At 49.5% G+C, this 17,159-nt stretch overlaps 1 protein-coding gene across 4 annotated transcripts; it reads right to left on the bottom strand.

Moving 5' to 3' along the window:
* Positions 1-1,626: 1,626 nt before the first annotated feature.
* Positions 1,627-16,922, bottom strand: gprc5ba (G protein-coupled receptor, class C, group 5, member Ba). Of its 4 annotated transcripts, XR_005098581.1 has the most exons (6): positions 16,819-16,922; positions 4,329-5,389; positions 3,345-3,463; positions 3,164-3,204; positions 2,975-3,063; positions 1,627-2,851 (listed from the first exon to the last, which is right to left on the bottom strand). XR_005098581.1 is itself a non-coding variant. In XM_037257260.1 (5 exons), coding segments are annotated over exons 2-5 (1,191 nt in total). In that variant the 5' UTR covers positions 5,359-5,389; positions 16,819-16,922; the 3' UTR covers positions 1,628-3,062. The 4 variants fall into 4 exon arrangements, 2 of the variants coding, with proteins under 2 accessions (XP_037113155.1, XP_037113154.1); XR_005098580.1 differs by having other exon boundaries at positions 2,975-3,204; XM_037257260.1 differs by having other exon boundaries at positions 1,628-3,063.
* Between the last annotated feature and the right edge of the window lie 237 nt (positions 16,923-17,159).

The raw sequence follows: 17,159 nt of genomic DNA, 5'->3' as shown, positions 1-17,159 counted from the left end.
AAAGAACCCACTGACAACTATGAAAATGAAGATTTATGTCACCTAAAGAACAAGTATTGAAAAGGAGGTCTTACACGGTGCTGATGAGCATGCACGTATTGCAGGTAGTCAACAGTGCAAACGCTACAGTCACTTTTGTTTGAAATACTTCACACTGAGTGAAAAGTGTTGAAAACGTCCCACTTTGACTCTTCAAGTTGATCCTCGCTCGCCGTGTTCCTGTGTCGCCTTGTTCCTATATCCCATGATTGACCCTGTCCCCGGTGTCCATGTTGTTTGACACTCCCGTGGAAGCACGGAAGAAGCTCTCCTTTGGGTTGGTAAAGCTCGCCGTGAATACTCTACAGCAGAGATCCCCAACCACCGGTCCGTGGGTCACTTGGTACCGGGTCGCCAAGCCACACAGTAAAAAAAAAAAAACCACATTTTTATCGACGATCAATTAATTCAGGTCAAGACGCTCGTCCCGGTCACGTGACATGTTTCCCCAGTCGAGCCCGCAAAGGTAGCAAAAATGAGTAATTTATTTTGAGAAATATTTAAAAAATTGGCAATTCTCTCCCAATTACATCCGTCGGTTCAGGTCAAGACGCTCGTCTCAGTCACGTGACATGTCACCTCAGTCGAGCCCGCAAAGCAAGCAAAAATAAGCAAGAAACAGAGATATTTGGAAAGCTTCTTCGGAAAGGGAAAAAAGCCCAATGAGGAGACGGAAGAAGAGGCTACGACTTCTAAGAAAAGGAAAGCTGCATTTAAAAGAACATTTCTGGAGTCCTACTTAAAATATGGATTTATCGCCACAGGTGACTCTGACGCGCTAAGCCCACTCTGCATAATATGTGGCGACAGGCTAGCTAACAAGGCAATGAAGCCTTCAAAACTGCTTCGGCACATGGAGACCAAGCATCCTGCATTAAAAGATAAACCTTTAACCACTTCCGGTGTCATTGTCTCCGATTACGCCTAGATGGGACCGGCTCGTTTCTGAGAAACAAGCTCAGTGCTCCCACTAATTCAACGTAATGGTGAGTTTTATTAATAAAATTTAATAAAAAATAAATAATTAATAATAAATAATTTTTAAAAATGTCGTTTATACTTGTTTTTATGCCAGTCGTATCATTTTATTTCATCGTATTTATATATTTATTATAAATGTACTATTTATATAAAGGCCGGTCCGTGAAAATATTTCTGACACGTAACCGGTCCGTGGCGCAAAAAAGGTTGGGGACCACTGCTGTACAGTATAAGTATTCCATGTTAGTCATTGTTCCTGTTGCCCACAGTCCCATTTAATACAGTGGTTGACCCAACCGCGTGAACTTTCTCCTTTTTCTTGTTGCTGTGTCGGCAACCTTGCTCCCTCCTGTGTGACATCCCATGCACACGTTGCCTGTGTCAAGCCTCGTTTCTGCCGTTCACGAGATTAATCTGTTTCCTACATGCTGTGCCGTGAACCTAACTTCTGTAGCCATGTTGGACCCTGTTCCGGAATGTTTACTCATGTTCCTGTCGCACATTAGTTCCTGTCAAGCGACGTGGCAGGACAAGCTGAGTCTGGGCCTGTCGTGTGACGGTTCCTGTTTTGGCACAGACAAATGCACGGCGGAGGCGGTTGTGTTGCTGAGAAGGCTCCACTGCGCCTGTTTTTTTTTTGGATAAACACTGATCAGTATTGAAATCTTGTCTAGCTTACTGCATAAAGTTGTGCTCATTTTTATTCATAGCTATTTATTTACCTCAGATGCACAAAAAATGTAAAATACCACTGCCGCGACCTAAAATTATTTTACCTTACAAAAATGTCCAAAGAAAACGTTTGTGTATGCAAAGCAACCATGTAAAAATAGACTTCAACTAAAAATAGCAGTCGACAACGTGTGCACTGAAGCCAGTGATCCCCAAACGTGATCGATTGAATCCAAGATGTTTGCTAGCAATTGTATAGAATGAATGTAGGACAGTTGAGTGTTTTCGGGCAAGATGGCTGAAGCTACAACGGGTTGTGTTCCAAATGAAACGCACAAGTAGCGAGCAGACTGTACGTAGTAAATGGGTTTGAAAACGAAAGCCCTGCCTGCGATTGAGCCATAGATACGGTTGCCCGTTGTACGTCGTTGCATCTGTGACCTTGAATGTGTACTCCTTTGATGCCACGAGGACGTTAGCTAATGAAACTGTAGAGATGACTGGCCGCGAGCCGGCCGGCTAACGTACTGTCTCCTCTTCTTCAATCCACGGTCTGGATGGCATCGCTCGCTCTATCTTCAATTTCCGTACACACTTTGCAGTTGGCTCGAGTACGTTAGCTGACAAACGTTCTCCAGCCAGTTGGATGTCGCAATAGGCAAGCCGCACGTCGGATGACCCCAAACTGCGGCTTGTCTTTTGCACTCTCGCCTCTTTTTTCCATTTGGTGTTGTCTCGAGAGCTTTTTCTAACGCCTATTTGCCTCGCTAAAGGTTGGGAAACACCGGTCCGTTCATTCGTGACAGAGAAAAGTCAACAAGCAGCCTGGCGTTTTTGTGTCGTCTGTATATGTACTGCATCAGTGCCACAGTTTGGAGGAGGACAGAATGAAGAAGCAGCGTGGTGCAACATCCAGACGCCAGGACCAGGAGGAAGAGAGCAAGAGGAAGCAGCTCCCACTCAGAGGAAGGATGATTTCACTGTTGTACTCTCCCTCCTTCCGTTTTCCAACCTGCACTGCAAATGGCTCGAAACCTTGTCTTGTTTTCTTGCAGAAACGCTCTTTTCCTCCCCTGTTTCAAAGTGGCCTGGTGTTTGGCCTCCATTCAGTGATGCGCCAGTTGGGATGCTTGCTTCCAGTGCTTGTATGCAGGTTGTGCTTTTTCATTGTCATATTTCATGTTCATGCAAAAAAAAAAAAACAGGGGGGAGTTGTTGTCGTTGACACAGTGATGGAGGACAGAGCCAAATGAAGGATGTTCACAGTTTGAAGGATGCTTACAGTGCTGCAGTCACGCCAAAGAAAAAGCCTCGCTTTATGAGACATATAGCTCTGTCCTCCATGGCCTCCTTATTTGATTGGCACGCCATCTGTATAAAGTAAAAGCGGCATCTGTGTATTTATTTTTTTGAAGTACGCTCGCCTCCCCTGGGAAACTGCGCCGCCCCCTCGTCCGTACGATCCGCTCACCACAGCTGCCTCCCCGTGTAGGTGGGAGGGGCCGAGGGTACCTACGCGATCGGGCAAAAAAAGAACATTGAGTCTGACAAGCAGCATAATGTTAAAACGGGAAACGGTTTTGAATGACAAATTGCTGCAACAGTTTCCGTAGGCGTGATTGTGCCTGGGAAGGGAGGGAGAACGTACTCACCGCCCCCCCGTTGAGGATCATGGTCATCTCGGTGGGCTGGTAGACGTTGCTGCGGAAGGGCGCGCTGGGCCTGCTGGCGCCCGTGTTGCTGTTGTGCTGCCCGCCACCACTTCTCAGGCCTGCATGCAAGCACGAGTCAAAGTCAGCGAGCACCGTGAGCCCAACGTGCGCAAACGGCCGTTTTCTTGAAATGTGTTGTTTATAACAATAGCGCCATGCTTTAAAACAACAAATTAACCGGTTCAAGAAAAAGTCATGACTATTTATTACAATTAATATTTTGGCAGATTTAATCAGCTGTTATTTGCCCCTTTTCAAATGATCAAACATTTTTTTTCCCACATTACAAAATAAGATCATAAAATTGGTGGTGAAACTGGCAAATGTTCTTCCTGCAATTCATCTTTGTTGCTGTAAACTCTAAAGGATCCAAAAAGATGAATTTGCAGATACATTATCTATATTTTCAAATTAGTCGGTGAACAGAATTCTATCCTGCCGGATATCTGAATCTGCCTTAAAAAAAACAACAACAAAAAACAGTGTCACGGTCGGGTCCATAATATTCTATGCTGTGTTGATTGCGTGGCCGGAGTTTTGCGAGCCGGTATGCTTCTGTGTGAGCGCCTCGGCATGAGTTTTGCCGACAGCAGTCATTTCTCTTTTTCACCGTCTGTGGCGCTTGTGACTCTCCTTTTCCACATGCGAGGGCATTACCGTACGTTTTGTCATCGCTACAATTTGCAGAAACCAAGAGAGAAAGTGCACTAATGGGCAAAATGCTTTCTTTGCAATTCTGACATGTAGGAGGCAGTCCATCGCCATAGGAATTCCAAGATGGCCGCCGCCATAAAAGCTGGTTTGCCGTCCTCAAAAATTGCCAAGAACGTGAGCAAGTAAGTGTGTTAGCTCACTCATTGGTGAATTGTTGGGTGGTGTGCAGGCCGTGCCTTTCGCTTTGGTCTCGACCTGACGCGAGCGTACCTGCAGCGTTGTCGTCGTTGTATCCGAAGCCTTGGTTCTCCACAAACTGCCTGTGCGAAAGCGGGATGTCATCGTCGAAGCTGGTCTCCCTCATCCGGGTTGAGTTCTGCGACGTGTCAAAGTAATCTGGCACGGTGGGCTGCGGCGGCGGCTTCAGGCACACGTGCGCCTCGGGAATGGCGTGGAAGACCAGCAGCAGCCAACCCTGGGCCACCAGGGCCACGGCCAGCGCTGGCTCGTCCCATTCCGGCGACTTGCTCAGCCAGGCGTTGCCGTAGAGGTAGAAGCCCACCCAGGCCGCCCACAGCAGCAGGGACAGGAGGCAGGTGACCAGCAGCCAGACAGCGTTGCAGCGCCAGCGCCGCATCTTGCCGCACAGGGCCAGCGCAGCGGCGGCAGCGGCGGCCAGCAGCAGCGCTAGCACGTAGCTGCAGGCCAACGAGAAGTCCATGGGCAGGTACTCACAGGCGGCCCGGCCCTCCCTCAGCACGGTCAGGAGGAGCCACTCGGCAGCGATGATGCCCTGCACGGCGCTCAGGCCCAAGGCCAGGCCCGTCAGGGCGCAGCTGCCCGGGCCGCGGTGCTCGCGCCCCACGCGGCGCAGGCGCACCCCCTGCACCAGCAGGCAGGAGAAGCAAAGGGCGAACAGGAGCCCCCACAGGGCCCGTCGCAGCACGCACAGCAACTCGTCACGCTCGATCAGGTAGGCAAAGCTCAGGCCGAACAAGCCCGCCACGCCCAGGAGCAGTAGCAGGATGGGCCCCACGCCACTGCGCTTCTCTGCCTCGCCGATGCGCCGCAGGCGGCACAGCAGGACCGAGGTCAACAAGACGGTCACCAGAGTTCCGCACGCCGCCACACTCGCCACCACCACGCCCCAGGCAGTGTCCAGGTCGCACAGGAGGGTGTAGGGCCGCCCCAGGCCCCAGCTGCAACCCGCAGGGAGCGCTGCCGCCGGCGAGTCCTCGCCTTCTTGGCCCTCTGCCGCAGCGGTCAGCAGCAGCAGGAACAGGACCCTGGCGAACGCCATCTCCTCTGGGAAAGCAGTCAAGACCAGATGTCTACGTGAGGGAGGGAAAAAAGTTCAAAGGCGTGCAGGCGGAAAGAGGGCAGCAGAATTTGCGGCGACCACTCGTTTTCAGCTCAGAATTTTTAGAACCCTTTAAAAGGCCAACATTTGCGTTTGACAAAATATAGAAGGCACTCGTCATGTTGACCTCACTTGTTGCCATGCTGGCAAAATACGTACAAGGCCACGTTATTTTGTTCTCGTCATTAACGATTAGGGATGCATACCGTGGATCAATACTTTTTGGTACCTGTACCAAATTGGGTCGGTACCGTAGCACCGTAAAGATTCTGTACAAACGATACCACTAATGGTAGTGTGTTTATCCAGCAACCGTTAATTAATCATGACGCTGCTGCCGGAAACGCTACTTCTAACGCGTCTAACAACAAACATGTCAGCTGTGAGAGCGAAGCGTTCAAAGGTTTGGCTTAACTTTATAAATGTGACTGTTTTACGTGGAGCGGCTAACGCAAACTCGGTAAGTAGGCTTGGTATGTTTGACGTTGTTAACTCCGCTAATATAGCTGGCCGTTAATGTTATGTTGTATTGTTTTTCGGTAAAGCCACCGCAGAAGTCTGCACGCAAGAATCCCCATTCACTCTCGCTAAAAGAGGGAAAATAGAGACGACTACCGTATCTTCCGCACTATTAGGCGCACATAAAAACTTAAAATTTACTCCAAAAAACACAACGCGCCTTATAATGCAGAGCGCCTTATATATGGGTCAATTGATGAATTTGTTGATCCATACTGGTTGTACACAGCGTTCTGCCAAAATGTTTTAGTACGTTTTAGTACGACTAGTAAATTACAAGGTCGCATCGCTTCCCAGCATTACGGCAACCGTGGTCAGGGGGCATCACTGAATAGCTGTTGTACGCGCGAGACTATTTCATTTCAAAATAGGCTGCTCCGTTAATGTTTCGAGTAAATTTACGGATTGATATGGAAGGGAAACATAAGTAAGCAGTACCAATGTGTTAGATTGAACTTTAGTCAGTTCCAATCATTTTATAGGAGATAGTTTGAGAAACGCGATGGTTAACAGGGGGCTGCCACGACACTTTGCTGAGGCTCATGGGAGTCTGCGAGCTGAGGCTCATGGGAGTTTGCGGGTGGCTAACGCTATAATGATAGCTGCTATACGCACGAGGCTATTTCATTTCAAAATAGGCTGCTCCGTTAATGTTTCATGTAAATTTACGGATCGATATGGAAGGGAAACATAAGTAAACAGTACCAATGTGGTAGATCGAACTTTAATCGGTTCCGATCACTTTTATAGGAGATAGTCTGAGAAACGCGATTGTTTACTGAGGGCTCATTGGTTATTGGCTAGTGGATGCATACCGCAACCCTAGTCAACCTCAGTTTGATGCAGTATAGCTTCTATTTTATGTGCCTTTTAATCCGGTGCGCCCTATATATGAAATAATTTCTAAAATAAAGAATTCAATGAGGGTGCGCCTTATAATCCAGTGTGCCTTATGGGGCGAAAAATACGGTAGTTGTGCGTCTGTTGAAGCATTACATGTACAGTTGAACCAGTACATGAACCATTCATTATAAAGGTTCAGTATCTCTGTCACTGAGGATAGGGTGCTGTTCGTTTGTTTTCCAGTTACACTGCAGAGCTAGTTGACTTGTTGAAAGCTTACATTGAAGGTACATGATGTTGCTTGTGTTATCCCCTTTGCAGCAATAAAATAGTTGTTAAAGATGAATGATATTTTTATCTTCTTGTTCATATCTTCAATCAAATTAGATACAAACACGGACGCGTAATGATAAATATCGGCATCGATAAGGAGTATCGGTATTGACATTGCCAAAGTCCTAACGATATGCGGTTTAATTCCCCATTTATGACAACATCAAACATTTTGCTTTTGTTCTTGGACTGAAAAGGAATCGTTTTGAGTGGCCATTTAAAAACAGTTGTAGACGACACGTACTCCGTATTACACAGCTTTCAAATGACCTCGCGCTCTCTAAAGATGATGTCCATGATGACCGTGGAGAGAAGCGTGGGACACAATTTGAACAAATACCAAACAAGTACTGTTCCTGTAAGAAGAACAACGATGCAAGTTGATGATGACGATGACTTCATCTCACAGTGAGTGTTGCCATGTTGTTTTCAGCTCTTTTGTGTAACCCGCAGAGATTTGCACCCACTGGAATTCTTGCCCACCACTGTAGTTTCATGTTTTACTCCTGCCCCCCCAACCCCCTCACTTACATCACCTGCTGATGAGTCGCCAAAAGCCGGCCGTAGTATGGCTTAGTATAGCTTTGTGACGTGCACACCACCTTCACATTCAAGACGCACTTGAGCTCCAGCCCCCATGGTTACCTCCCCCATCTTGACGGAGACAAGCTCGTCCGTACTAAGCAGGGTGGACAGCTTCTGCTCTTGTCTCATTTTCCATTTGAATTTGCTACTGCTATTTGTCAGCTCTTAATGAGCGAGCATGGAGAACATCGTAGGCATACTCGCAACATGAGGCAGGAAGACCCTCGACCCTCCCACCACCACCCCTCTGTCACGCTGTCACTCCCCCTTACACAGATGGTTGCTCTGGCTACAGGACACACGCACACATTGAAGAGCCAGTGGCAAAACACACGCACGCACACACGCACACACATACATACACACATACACACATTCACATACATCAGTCACATGCAAAATGACAAAGTCGACCTTTACATGCAAGCACAAGCTAACGGACATCACACGAATCCTTTTTTTTTTTTTGTCAGAGGCGAGCCACAAAATTGATGAACAATGTACCACAGCAAGAACAATATTGTGCTTTGTTGTTTGCACCCTAGTTTGTAAGTGTGGTATTTGACAGGTTTTGACAGTCTGAACTTCAGCGTAGTACCACAGTGTTCCACAACAGTGGAAATGACAGCACTGTGTGACACTTGCATTGAGGCCAAGATTCTTCAGCCTGCCAATGGCTTTTCACATGCTAGGTTAGTATTATGCTAAAGGACATGATCTGGTTTGGTTGAACATTTTGGGACTTTGGCCCCAAGAGTTCTCGGTTCAAATGTAGAAAATGGACAGCTGAATGGATGGATGCTTTCTTTGGGAATATGTCCTTGAAAGTCACAAAACTGCTGAATTGAATTTGAGTTCAAGAAGGATAGCGTTTCATCCTGCTTCTTTTCACTCCGCCATTTTAAAGCCTCCGCTTTCGTCTCTCAACAACACTTGTCCTTCCCAATTACATCCCTCCCCTCCCCCCTTCCATTTTGCCCCCCACCCAGCCCCTGCTCTTCCTTGCCTCCATTCCGTGCATCTTATGTAACGCTCGAGTCGGTTGTGCAGCTCCTGCTCCAGTTGTTGGGAGTTACTCTCGTCGCCGCATTGTGCCCTTCACAGCAACGTTGCCATTTTGTTGTGCTGTTTGGATGTCAAGAAGCAACGACGCCATCTCAGCGTTCCCCAACCTTTGAGCCAAAGCAAATCATTGACATTCGAAACAATCTTGTGGATGTGAAGGTTAAGTGGCATCAAGAGGATGAGCGTTTGATGGCTGCGCCGGCATCAATGGAGGGCCTCTGGCAGTGAATGAGTTACAAACATGACAAGTGTTTCTATTTAATCTCTGCTAACCCCCAGGAGGCAGTGCTTAAAGCACTGAATGATTCCTGAGCGCATGCGCAGTCAGAGTATGCATACCAAATTAGTCACCTTTGACCCCTGGATGACCCTAGACTGGTATAAAGTCCAGTGTCACCAGAGGCTCGTTCCTTCTTTTCTTCTCGCGTAGCTTGCATACCACTGCGTGTTTTCTGTCCTGAAGAAAGGTTGGATTCGTCTTTTGACGTCTTTTCTCCGCCGCTGTGGAGCCTTGTGACCTTTGGTTGGAGCAGCGTATTTTTGCCCTCCCAGGCTGCAGCTGTGGTTGACTTTATGGTGTTTCGGCGGAGTTGTTGCGTCCGTTCTTGTGTCCCGGCGTGGTCGCGTGCTAGCGTCCACGTTGTGGATTTTTCTCTTGTTTTGTACATTTTGCGCTTGCTGTGTGTTGGTAGTGTTTGCGCCACCTTTCCTCAGCTTGTCGCTGCTCGGGCTTTCGCCTGTGACGTGCTTGCTGTTCAGTGAGCGTTCGCGCCGCCTTCCCTCGGTTTGTCGCTACTTGGGCTGTCGTCCTGCATTGTGCATTTGCGACGTGCGTTTGCTGTGCAGGTGGCGTTCGCTCCATCTTCCCTCGACTCTCCTGCTTGAGCTTGTCGCAGGCAACATCCATGCCGCCTTCTTTGGTATTGTCCTTTTTTTCCGCAATGGAGGACTCCCATTGTTGTGTGGACTGTGGTGCCCTCTTTGTGGCCTCGGACGTAAGTGCTGAGCGCTGTCCGAGGTGCCTTGAAGCTGACGGTGTGGACATGGTGGGTACCCGCCCCTGGGATCGGCTGTCCAGACGCTCTATGCGTTGTGCTTCACCAGCTGCTGTGATCCGTCCCTCCAGATCAGCACCTTGCTTCTGAGGTGGGGCGCTTGCAGGCTTAGTTGGAGATGAGGTCGCTTTCGCACGGGTGCCACTCTCTGTGGGTGGCCCGTCCACTCCTTCAATGCCAGTGCTTGCTCAGGAGGATGGCACCATTTCGGTGGCAGCCTCGGCGTCTCTTTTTAATGACGCCGGTGATGGCCCACGTCTGTGGTTTTGGAGTTGGGCTCCCAGTCTTCTGCCCCGAGCTCCTGCAGCAAAGCAGGGGATGGCTCGATGCAGGCAGTCTTGCGTCGCACCTTGGAGCATCTGCATTTAGACATGTCTCTGTTGGCGCTGTCGGCGCCTGAGAGTCCTTTCTTCTGGCACAGGCATCTCTCTTCTGCCTTCTCAGTCCCAGCATCTGAGGACTATTTGAGGGAGCTCCAGCTGAGGACTATTTGAGGGAGCTCCATGCTTGCTGGAGGGATACCGGCTTTCGGCTGACGGCCGTGACTAGGCGGCTATGCATGGTGCTGCCGTTGCCGGCCTGGATCGCATGCCTGCGGTGGAACCTACCATTGCTTCTTTGATTGTGTCCCCGGAGAAGACCCTTCGGCCGCCTGTTCGGGGCCCTCGACCCCAGTGTCGGGTGCCCAATGACCTTCTCGTGAGGTTCTACAACGGTAACTCCCTGGCTCACCTCATGCTCGCACTCTCTGCTTCCGTCCCCCGATCCCAGCGGTCTAGGGACTGAGGCCTCGGGGCTGGCTGTCGGTTGCTTTTCCCACGAGCAGCTCAGTTACTGGGCTGCGTGTGCCTGGGACCCCTGGGTGGTTTTCATCTTGTCCCAACGCCGTCCCCCCATTCCCTCTCGGGTCAAGGTGACCACTATCACCGACACGTCGAGGGCCTTAATACTGGACCGGGAGCTGTCCACACTCCTGGCCAGGGGCGCTATCGAGGAGATCCATCCTCTGGCGCATCCAGGCGGTTTTTATTCGGTCGACTTCCTGGTGCCAAAATAGACCGGCGGTTACCAATCGATCCTGGACCTTTGTGGGCTCAACATTTGTTTCAAGGTCCTGCCTTTCCACATGCTGACCACGGCTGACGTCTTATGGACAGTCGCCCGGGAGGATTGGTTCACGTCTGTCGACCTGGAAGATGCCTCCTTCCACGTCCCGGTAGCGCCTCAGCACAGATGCTTCCTCTGCTTCGCCTACAGAGGCTGTAGTAGGCTGTTCCGTGTGCTCCCTCGCCCCAAGCATTTTGTGAAGGCTGCGCCGCATGACGGTGTTGCCGTACCTAGATGAGTGGCTCATTTGCGCGCTGTCGAGAGCTCAGGTGGGTTAAGACACGTCCGCCCAACTTGCCCATGTTGCCCGGCTGGGCATCCGGGTCAATCTGCCCAAGTCTTCTCTGACCCTCACTCAGAGGACGGATTTTATTGGGGTGTCATTGGAGCCCGTGACTATGAGAGGCTGTCCAGCCTCTCGCCAGGTGCATGATGTTCTTCGCCTTCTCATGCACTTCCGGAAGGGCAAGCTGCTGCCTTGTGGTTTCTGGGCAAATTGACCTCCCTAACAGCGATGGTCCTGCTGGGCCTGCTGTTGTTGCGCCCCCTGCAGAGGTGGCTGAACAGCTTTCATTTGGACCCCAAATGGCACCGTCACCAGACTCAAGTTGTCCTACAGGTGCCTTCTCGTCTTGGCGCCCTGGAGAGACCAGGCTATTCTGACGCGGGGTGTCCCGGATGCCAGTCGCACGGGGGGGGGGGGCGCCATCTGGCAGCACGGCTCTGGGTCAGTGGTCCGCGCGGGATCACGCTTGCCACATCAATGTGCTGGAGCTACGTGCAGTGCACCTGGCTTTCATGCAATTTTTTGCCATACCTGTGGGGGAGGCATGTGCTCGTGCTGTCAGACAACACCTCGACCGTGTTCCACATAAACTACCAGAGGGACAGTCGGTCCCGACACCTTCTCCTCTGGGCTGTCCTCCGTCTGGCCAGCCTGCGGGCTGTGTATCTGCCGGGCCAACTAAACAGTGTTGCAGACACCCTATCTTGTCAGGGTCCTTCTCCTGGAGAGTGGCGCCTCCACCCTGACGTGGTGCACGCGATATGGTGTCATTTCGGCGAGGCGGAGGTCAATCTCTTGGCCTCCTGGGAGTTGACCCACTGTCCCCTTTGATTTTCCCTGGGGGAGGCCTCCAGCCCTCTGGGTCTGGATGCGCTGGCGTACCCGTGGCCGCCACATCTTCTTTATGCCTTTATGCCTGGATGCTGCTTCCTGGCCATTGGCTGACACTTCAGCTGGTTCTTCAGGAGAGTCATGTGCTGCTGCTGGTGGCCCCCTTCTGGCTGGCCCGGACATGGTTCCCGCTGCTGGGCAGACTGTGTTCCGGCGAGCCATGGCATCTCCTCGTCAGGGTGGACCTTTTGTCCCAACAGGGCGATTTGGCATCCGAACCAGCCTACGCTTGTGTGTTTGGCTGCTGAAGGGCCCGACCTGCTGCTGAGTCACTGTACCTCGCCTGTCAGGCGGAAAATCCAGGGCGCCATTCACCCGTTGGCTGTACGCCAACCGGTGGGGGATGTTTGCGGCATGGTGCGAGACCCGCGGGGCTGACCCCATGTCTTGTTCAGTTCCTGCAGTCTCTCCTGGATAGAAGACGCCGCCAGGACATCCTGTCACTCGGAATCCTCGTGTTCATGCAAGAAGATTCCGTAGGGAACAAGCCTCCAGTGACACCGGACTTTATACCAGTCTAGGGTCATCCAGGGGTCACAGGTGACTAATTTGGTATGCCTACTCGGACTGCGCATGCGCTCAGGAATCATTCAGTGCTGTAAGCATTCGTGATTCATAGAATTGCAGTTACATTCGTAACTTTCGTTTTGTTTGTTTTGCTGGGAGGCCGGGATGGATCCCCTCAGCGCCCTGCAATTGGCTGCCAACGGGTTGGGGGTTGTCTGCCTCCGGCCCAAACACTGCTGGGATGGACTTCAGGAAATTGAAGGATGGATTATTTCTGTGTGTAAACACCTTGCAAACAGGCTAGGTAAGGTTGAGTCATTTTTCTTTCTTTTAACTTGCCGGTCTTGACACTGACTTCTTTTGACGCCTGTGTGACAGTTGAGAGGAAGCCATCATGAATGGAAGCGACACATCTTCCACAACCCAAGCAGCACGTTTGGCCTGTCATAAGAAATGAGTCGCCTTTTTGTTATCCTCCCTTTCACGTCTTTGACACTTGCGAGACAGTTCAAACCTTGATGTCATGTCGCGTCCGTCATTTTACTTTATACTTGCTTAATACAACATTTCTTGTTTGCGGCTATTAAGAATTTTCCAGTGTGACTTGAAAAGGTTTGATGTTGATAGTTTGACCCTGTAACGCAGGGGTCGGGAACCTTTTTGACGGACAGAGCCATAAATGCCCTTTTTTAAAAAAAAATTCCCGTGAGAGCCATACCATTTAAAAAAAAAACCGATAGGCTAAATACAATTAAATGCATGTATTTTAATTAAGACCAATGATTTTTTGAGTGTACTAATGTATTCTTTCTAATAAGGTTTTTATATTGAAGCCTAGAAAAAAAACCTCACCATTAATGAGACTTCTGGGGCTGCATCATTTTGCTGATGGCTTTGTAGACCGGTTGATATGCGGTGAGGTTGAGCTTCATGCAGGCGTTGAGGCTCTCATCAGTCATAATGGCCCGATTGTGACCGGTTCTTGCTGACAGAGGCATGTCTTTTATCCGTTTGAGTATCTTTTCTTTATCCGTGAAGTCGTCAAAAAGTTCATTAGCCACATCAAGCATAAATGTTGAAATACTCGCCATCAGTGAATGGCTTTCCGTTCCTCACAATTGCTAATGCACCAGCAAAACGAGCTGAATTAAAGTCACCTTGTCTGGTCCATACACGGAGTTGCTGTTGACTAGCTTGGACCTTCCTCTGGAACTCTTCACACGCTAACTTTCTGCTGTCCCCAGCTGGGTATTTCAGATCACCAACTGATTCCCGAGCGCGGCACCGCTGCTGCTCACTGCTCCCCTCTCCCCCAGGGGATGGATTAAAATCACACGGGGATGGGTTAAATGCAGAGGACAAATTTCACCACACCCAGGTGTGTGTGTGACGATCATTGGGACTTTAATCTTTAATCTTTAATTTGATTGCAAATGTAGCATGTCATGGCTCAAGGTGGCGCTTGATATTGGAGCATTTCATTGATGCAATTTTTTCATTGCCTATGAGGCAAGTAGCAGAGCCTCCTCTCTCCACAAATGCGAATTCTTCGGTCCACTCACTCTGAAATGTTCGGTAATTGTCATCTTTCTTGCTTGCCTGGCACACACCAGCTAGCTAGCTGAAATTTTAAATAAAGCGGATGGAATTTTACCTCTCACGACCCCATAGGCCCTGTATTGTCCACTAAAAATCGTGCTTTTTTTGTCCGACCTGGCATCACCCTTCTGTACACCGAAGGGCAACTGGGATTGGCTGATATGACGCAACCGTGGATTTCAGCGGTAGAAAACAGATGGGATGGATTGCAAATGTGATCATAATTTATATTTTGAAAGCTAATTTAACATTTTGATTTCAGTACGTCTATTTTCTACTTTGATAATATAACAAAATTATTTATGACTTCAATTGTGTAAATGTCAGATTTGTTCGCGAGCCAGACGCAGTCACCAAAGTAGCTATATCTGGCTGACTTGTTCCAGTGTATAGCAATGTAGAATGGCGTGTCAATTCATTGAAACGGAAGGGGGGGGGGCTTTGCAGTTGACCTTGGAGGCTCCAATGTTTTATGAAGTAAAATGTCTGTAATCTTTGGTGCCAAAGATAGAGTTTATTGCTTCTTCTCCTACTTGAGCAAGAATAACTTTGAGCGAATGACATAAAGTCCACTTAGTCACGGAGCTGCTGACAGGACACATGCTTGTTGTGAGGGACTTTTGCGCACAACGGCACTGTTGTTAGGCTTGTCGTTGTGCTAATATTTTGCGGTCCCCTCTTGGGCAGCTAGTGAGCAGGCAGACGCTTATGTTGGGTGGGGGGAGGGGTCAAAATGCAAGCCGGAGTACTGTCTCCCTGGGGGAACAATTCACTTCCTAGTTCAACAATATCATGCATCCATCTGTCTCAATGATGTCAGCGAGCCTTTTCATCTTCAACAATGATGGACGTCAGTAAACGAGTCCAAAGTCAGTGATGAAATTTTCGGGCTGGGGAAAATGAACCGGAGTCTGCGTGACTGCCGAGAGGCAGCATGCAGGTTTGCTGGCGTCCCCTATCGCCTTAATTAGGTCTCATTAGCATGGGACTGGGCTTACGGCAGGACCATATGCTAATTGACTTGGCAATTAACAGTAGTAGTGATTCAACATAAACACACAATGTGGCTGGTCAGACAGGGTCTGGGGATGTGTGTGCAGGGGTGGGGCATCCCAAACTCATCAAAATAGACTCAATCATGTTTTTGGCCTACATGTCATCTGCTCATTTTTAATTTTTTACGAGGTAGAAAGACACAACTTGCACACACAAGTCACAGCAATTATTTGCAAAGACCAAAAGTGTGTGTGTGGGCGCGTGCACATGTACGTGTGTGAGGCATCTGCAAATGTGTGAGATGTGCATGTTTGTTTGTGTCTCTGTGTTCTCTGCGTACGTACCGTGTGTGCGTGTGTGTGCATGTGTGTGTGCGTGGGGGTGATCTGCATGTGCGTGCATGTGTGGAGGAGGGGTTGAGGCATGGACATAAATGAAAAGGGGAAGCAGGGACATTCTCTTTCTTATCTCGCCTATTGCACTGCCAAGCCATGAATCCGATTTTCGTCATTTCCAATGGTGAAAATGACATTCTAAATCCAGAAGAGTTTGACGACTGTACTCATATTAGTCATTCTTCACAAAGGACTAAGAATATATGTGAGTGTTATGATATTTTATGTCTACATGGGTTGCTTCACTTTTTGTGTTCAAGTAGCTGTTGTGTTCTAAAACTGGCACTGCGATACTCTTCCGTCGCTGTCAATGGCCTTTTGCATTGTAAGCGTTACGATATTCCAAATAGACACTGACAGTATGTTTACTTTGATCAAGTGGGAGCGCCAAAGTGAGTTCACTGCCAACCTCTCGTGCTTGTGTCGCAGATTTGTAATCGGCTGAAGGGACCGTTCCTATCCCAAAAAACACATGTATGGGATGACGCATTCTAACTGACAATGAAGTTCCACCAACGAGGCTCAAATTGAGAGTCGTCTATTGAGCAACCCAAACGCCGACACATCCACAGGCACCCATTCCACTCAAACGTCCCTTCTCTCCCTCTAATGGCACCCAAATGACTATTTGGGCTCCATTTCCAGCTGAATCACAGGCAGTGCTGTGCCGCTGGTGTTCCCACCACCAAAAAAAGCAGGGTGGGGGGGCACTCTTGCTTTTAGCTGACCTAAGGAGCAGGTGAATCGAAACATACACATGCTCTTTTTGCCGTGGCTCAGCAGCCCCATCCTCCTCTTGACAATGTTGGGCACATGCATGTAAGGCAGGCTCTCCATGCAGGGCATTCCAGAAGAGTGTTTGATTGAGGCGACATTGTTACAAATGCGTGTGTGCCTGGAAGAATGAATGACACCTTACACCTTACTTCTTGGCACTCCCCAAAATATCCCAGTGAGCGCTTGCGTGCCCGCGTGAGCATGAGGGTATTGGGGGGGATGAAAATGGAGGACGCTAGAGTTTCACCAGCAGCATGGGGGGGTGAAATGATGCTCAGTCCATAACTAGTAAACAAACAAAACAAAACAAATTTCATGACCCCCCCCCCCCCCCCCCCCCCCACACACACACACACACACACACACATACTTCCACCCCGCCCCCTCTACCCTACTGCATCCGAAATTAGCTATTTATGGTGGCATGATAAACACGACCGACCTTTTTTGAATCGATGCAAATAGATCCGCTTGCTGGTATGGAGGTGCGGTGGGCAGCGTCGACCAGACTGCGTGCTTCACATATCACATTTCGAAAAGAGCCGCGTCGTCGTCCTCAACTCTCCGCATCCACACTCGCGTCGCCGGCCCAATTGCTTTCGAATGACTCGCTTTCGGAACAGACGCTGGTCGCAGAACCCAAATGGCATACGAAGAGCGGATCAGCTGACCCCTCCACCCGCGGATGTGTTTTCGACAGGTCCGACAGAGAAAAGCGTGATTTCCCCCCCTCGCTCCCCCCACCACTTAAATCCTTTGTTTGAGCATCTTGCGAAATAAAAA

Source organism: Syngnathus acus, chromosome 8 (genome assembly GCF_901709675.1).
Source record: "Syngnathus acus chromosome 8, fSynAcu1.2, whole genome shotgun sequence".
Taxonomy (NCBI): domain Eukaryota; kingdom Metazoa; phylum Chordata; class Actinopteri; order Syngnathiformes; family Syngnathidae; genus Syngnathus; species Syngnathus acus.
This window is presented reverse-complemented; position numbering and strand designations above follow the sequence as displayed.

What these genes read in the sequence shown, in the direction of transcription:
- gprc5ba (XM_037257259.1), bottom strand. Translation starts at nt 5,358, where the DNA reads ATGGCGTTCGCCAGGGTCCTGTTCCTGCTGCTGCTGACCGCTGCGGCA. An exon ending in CAACGACGACAACGCTGCAG is followed by an intron (nt 3,464 to 4,328) that starts GTACGCTCGCGT and finishes GCTTGCATGCAG; the next exon opens with GCCTGAGAAGTGGTGGCGGG. An exon ending in TGATCCTCAACGGGGGGGCG is followed by an intron (nt 3,205 to 3,344) that starts GTGAGTACGTTC and finishes CCGATCGCGTAG; the next exon opens with GTACCCTCGGCCCCTCCCAC.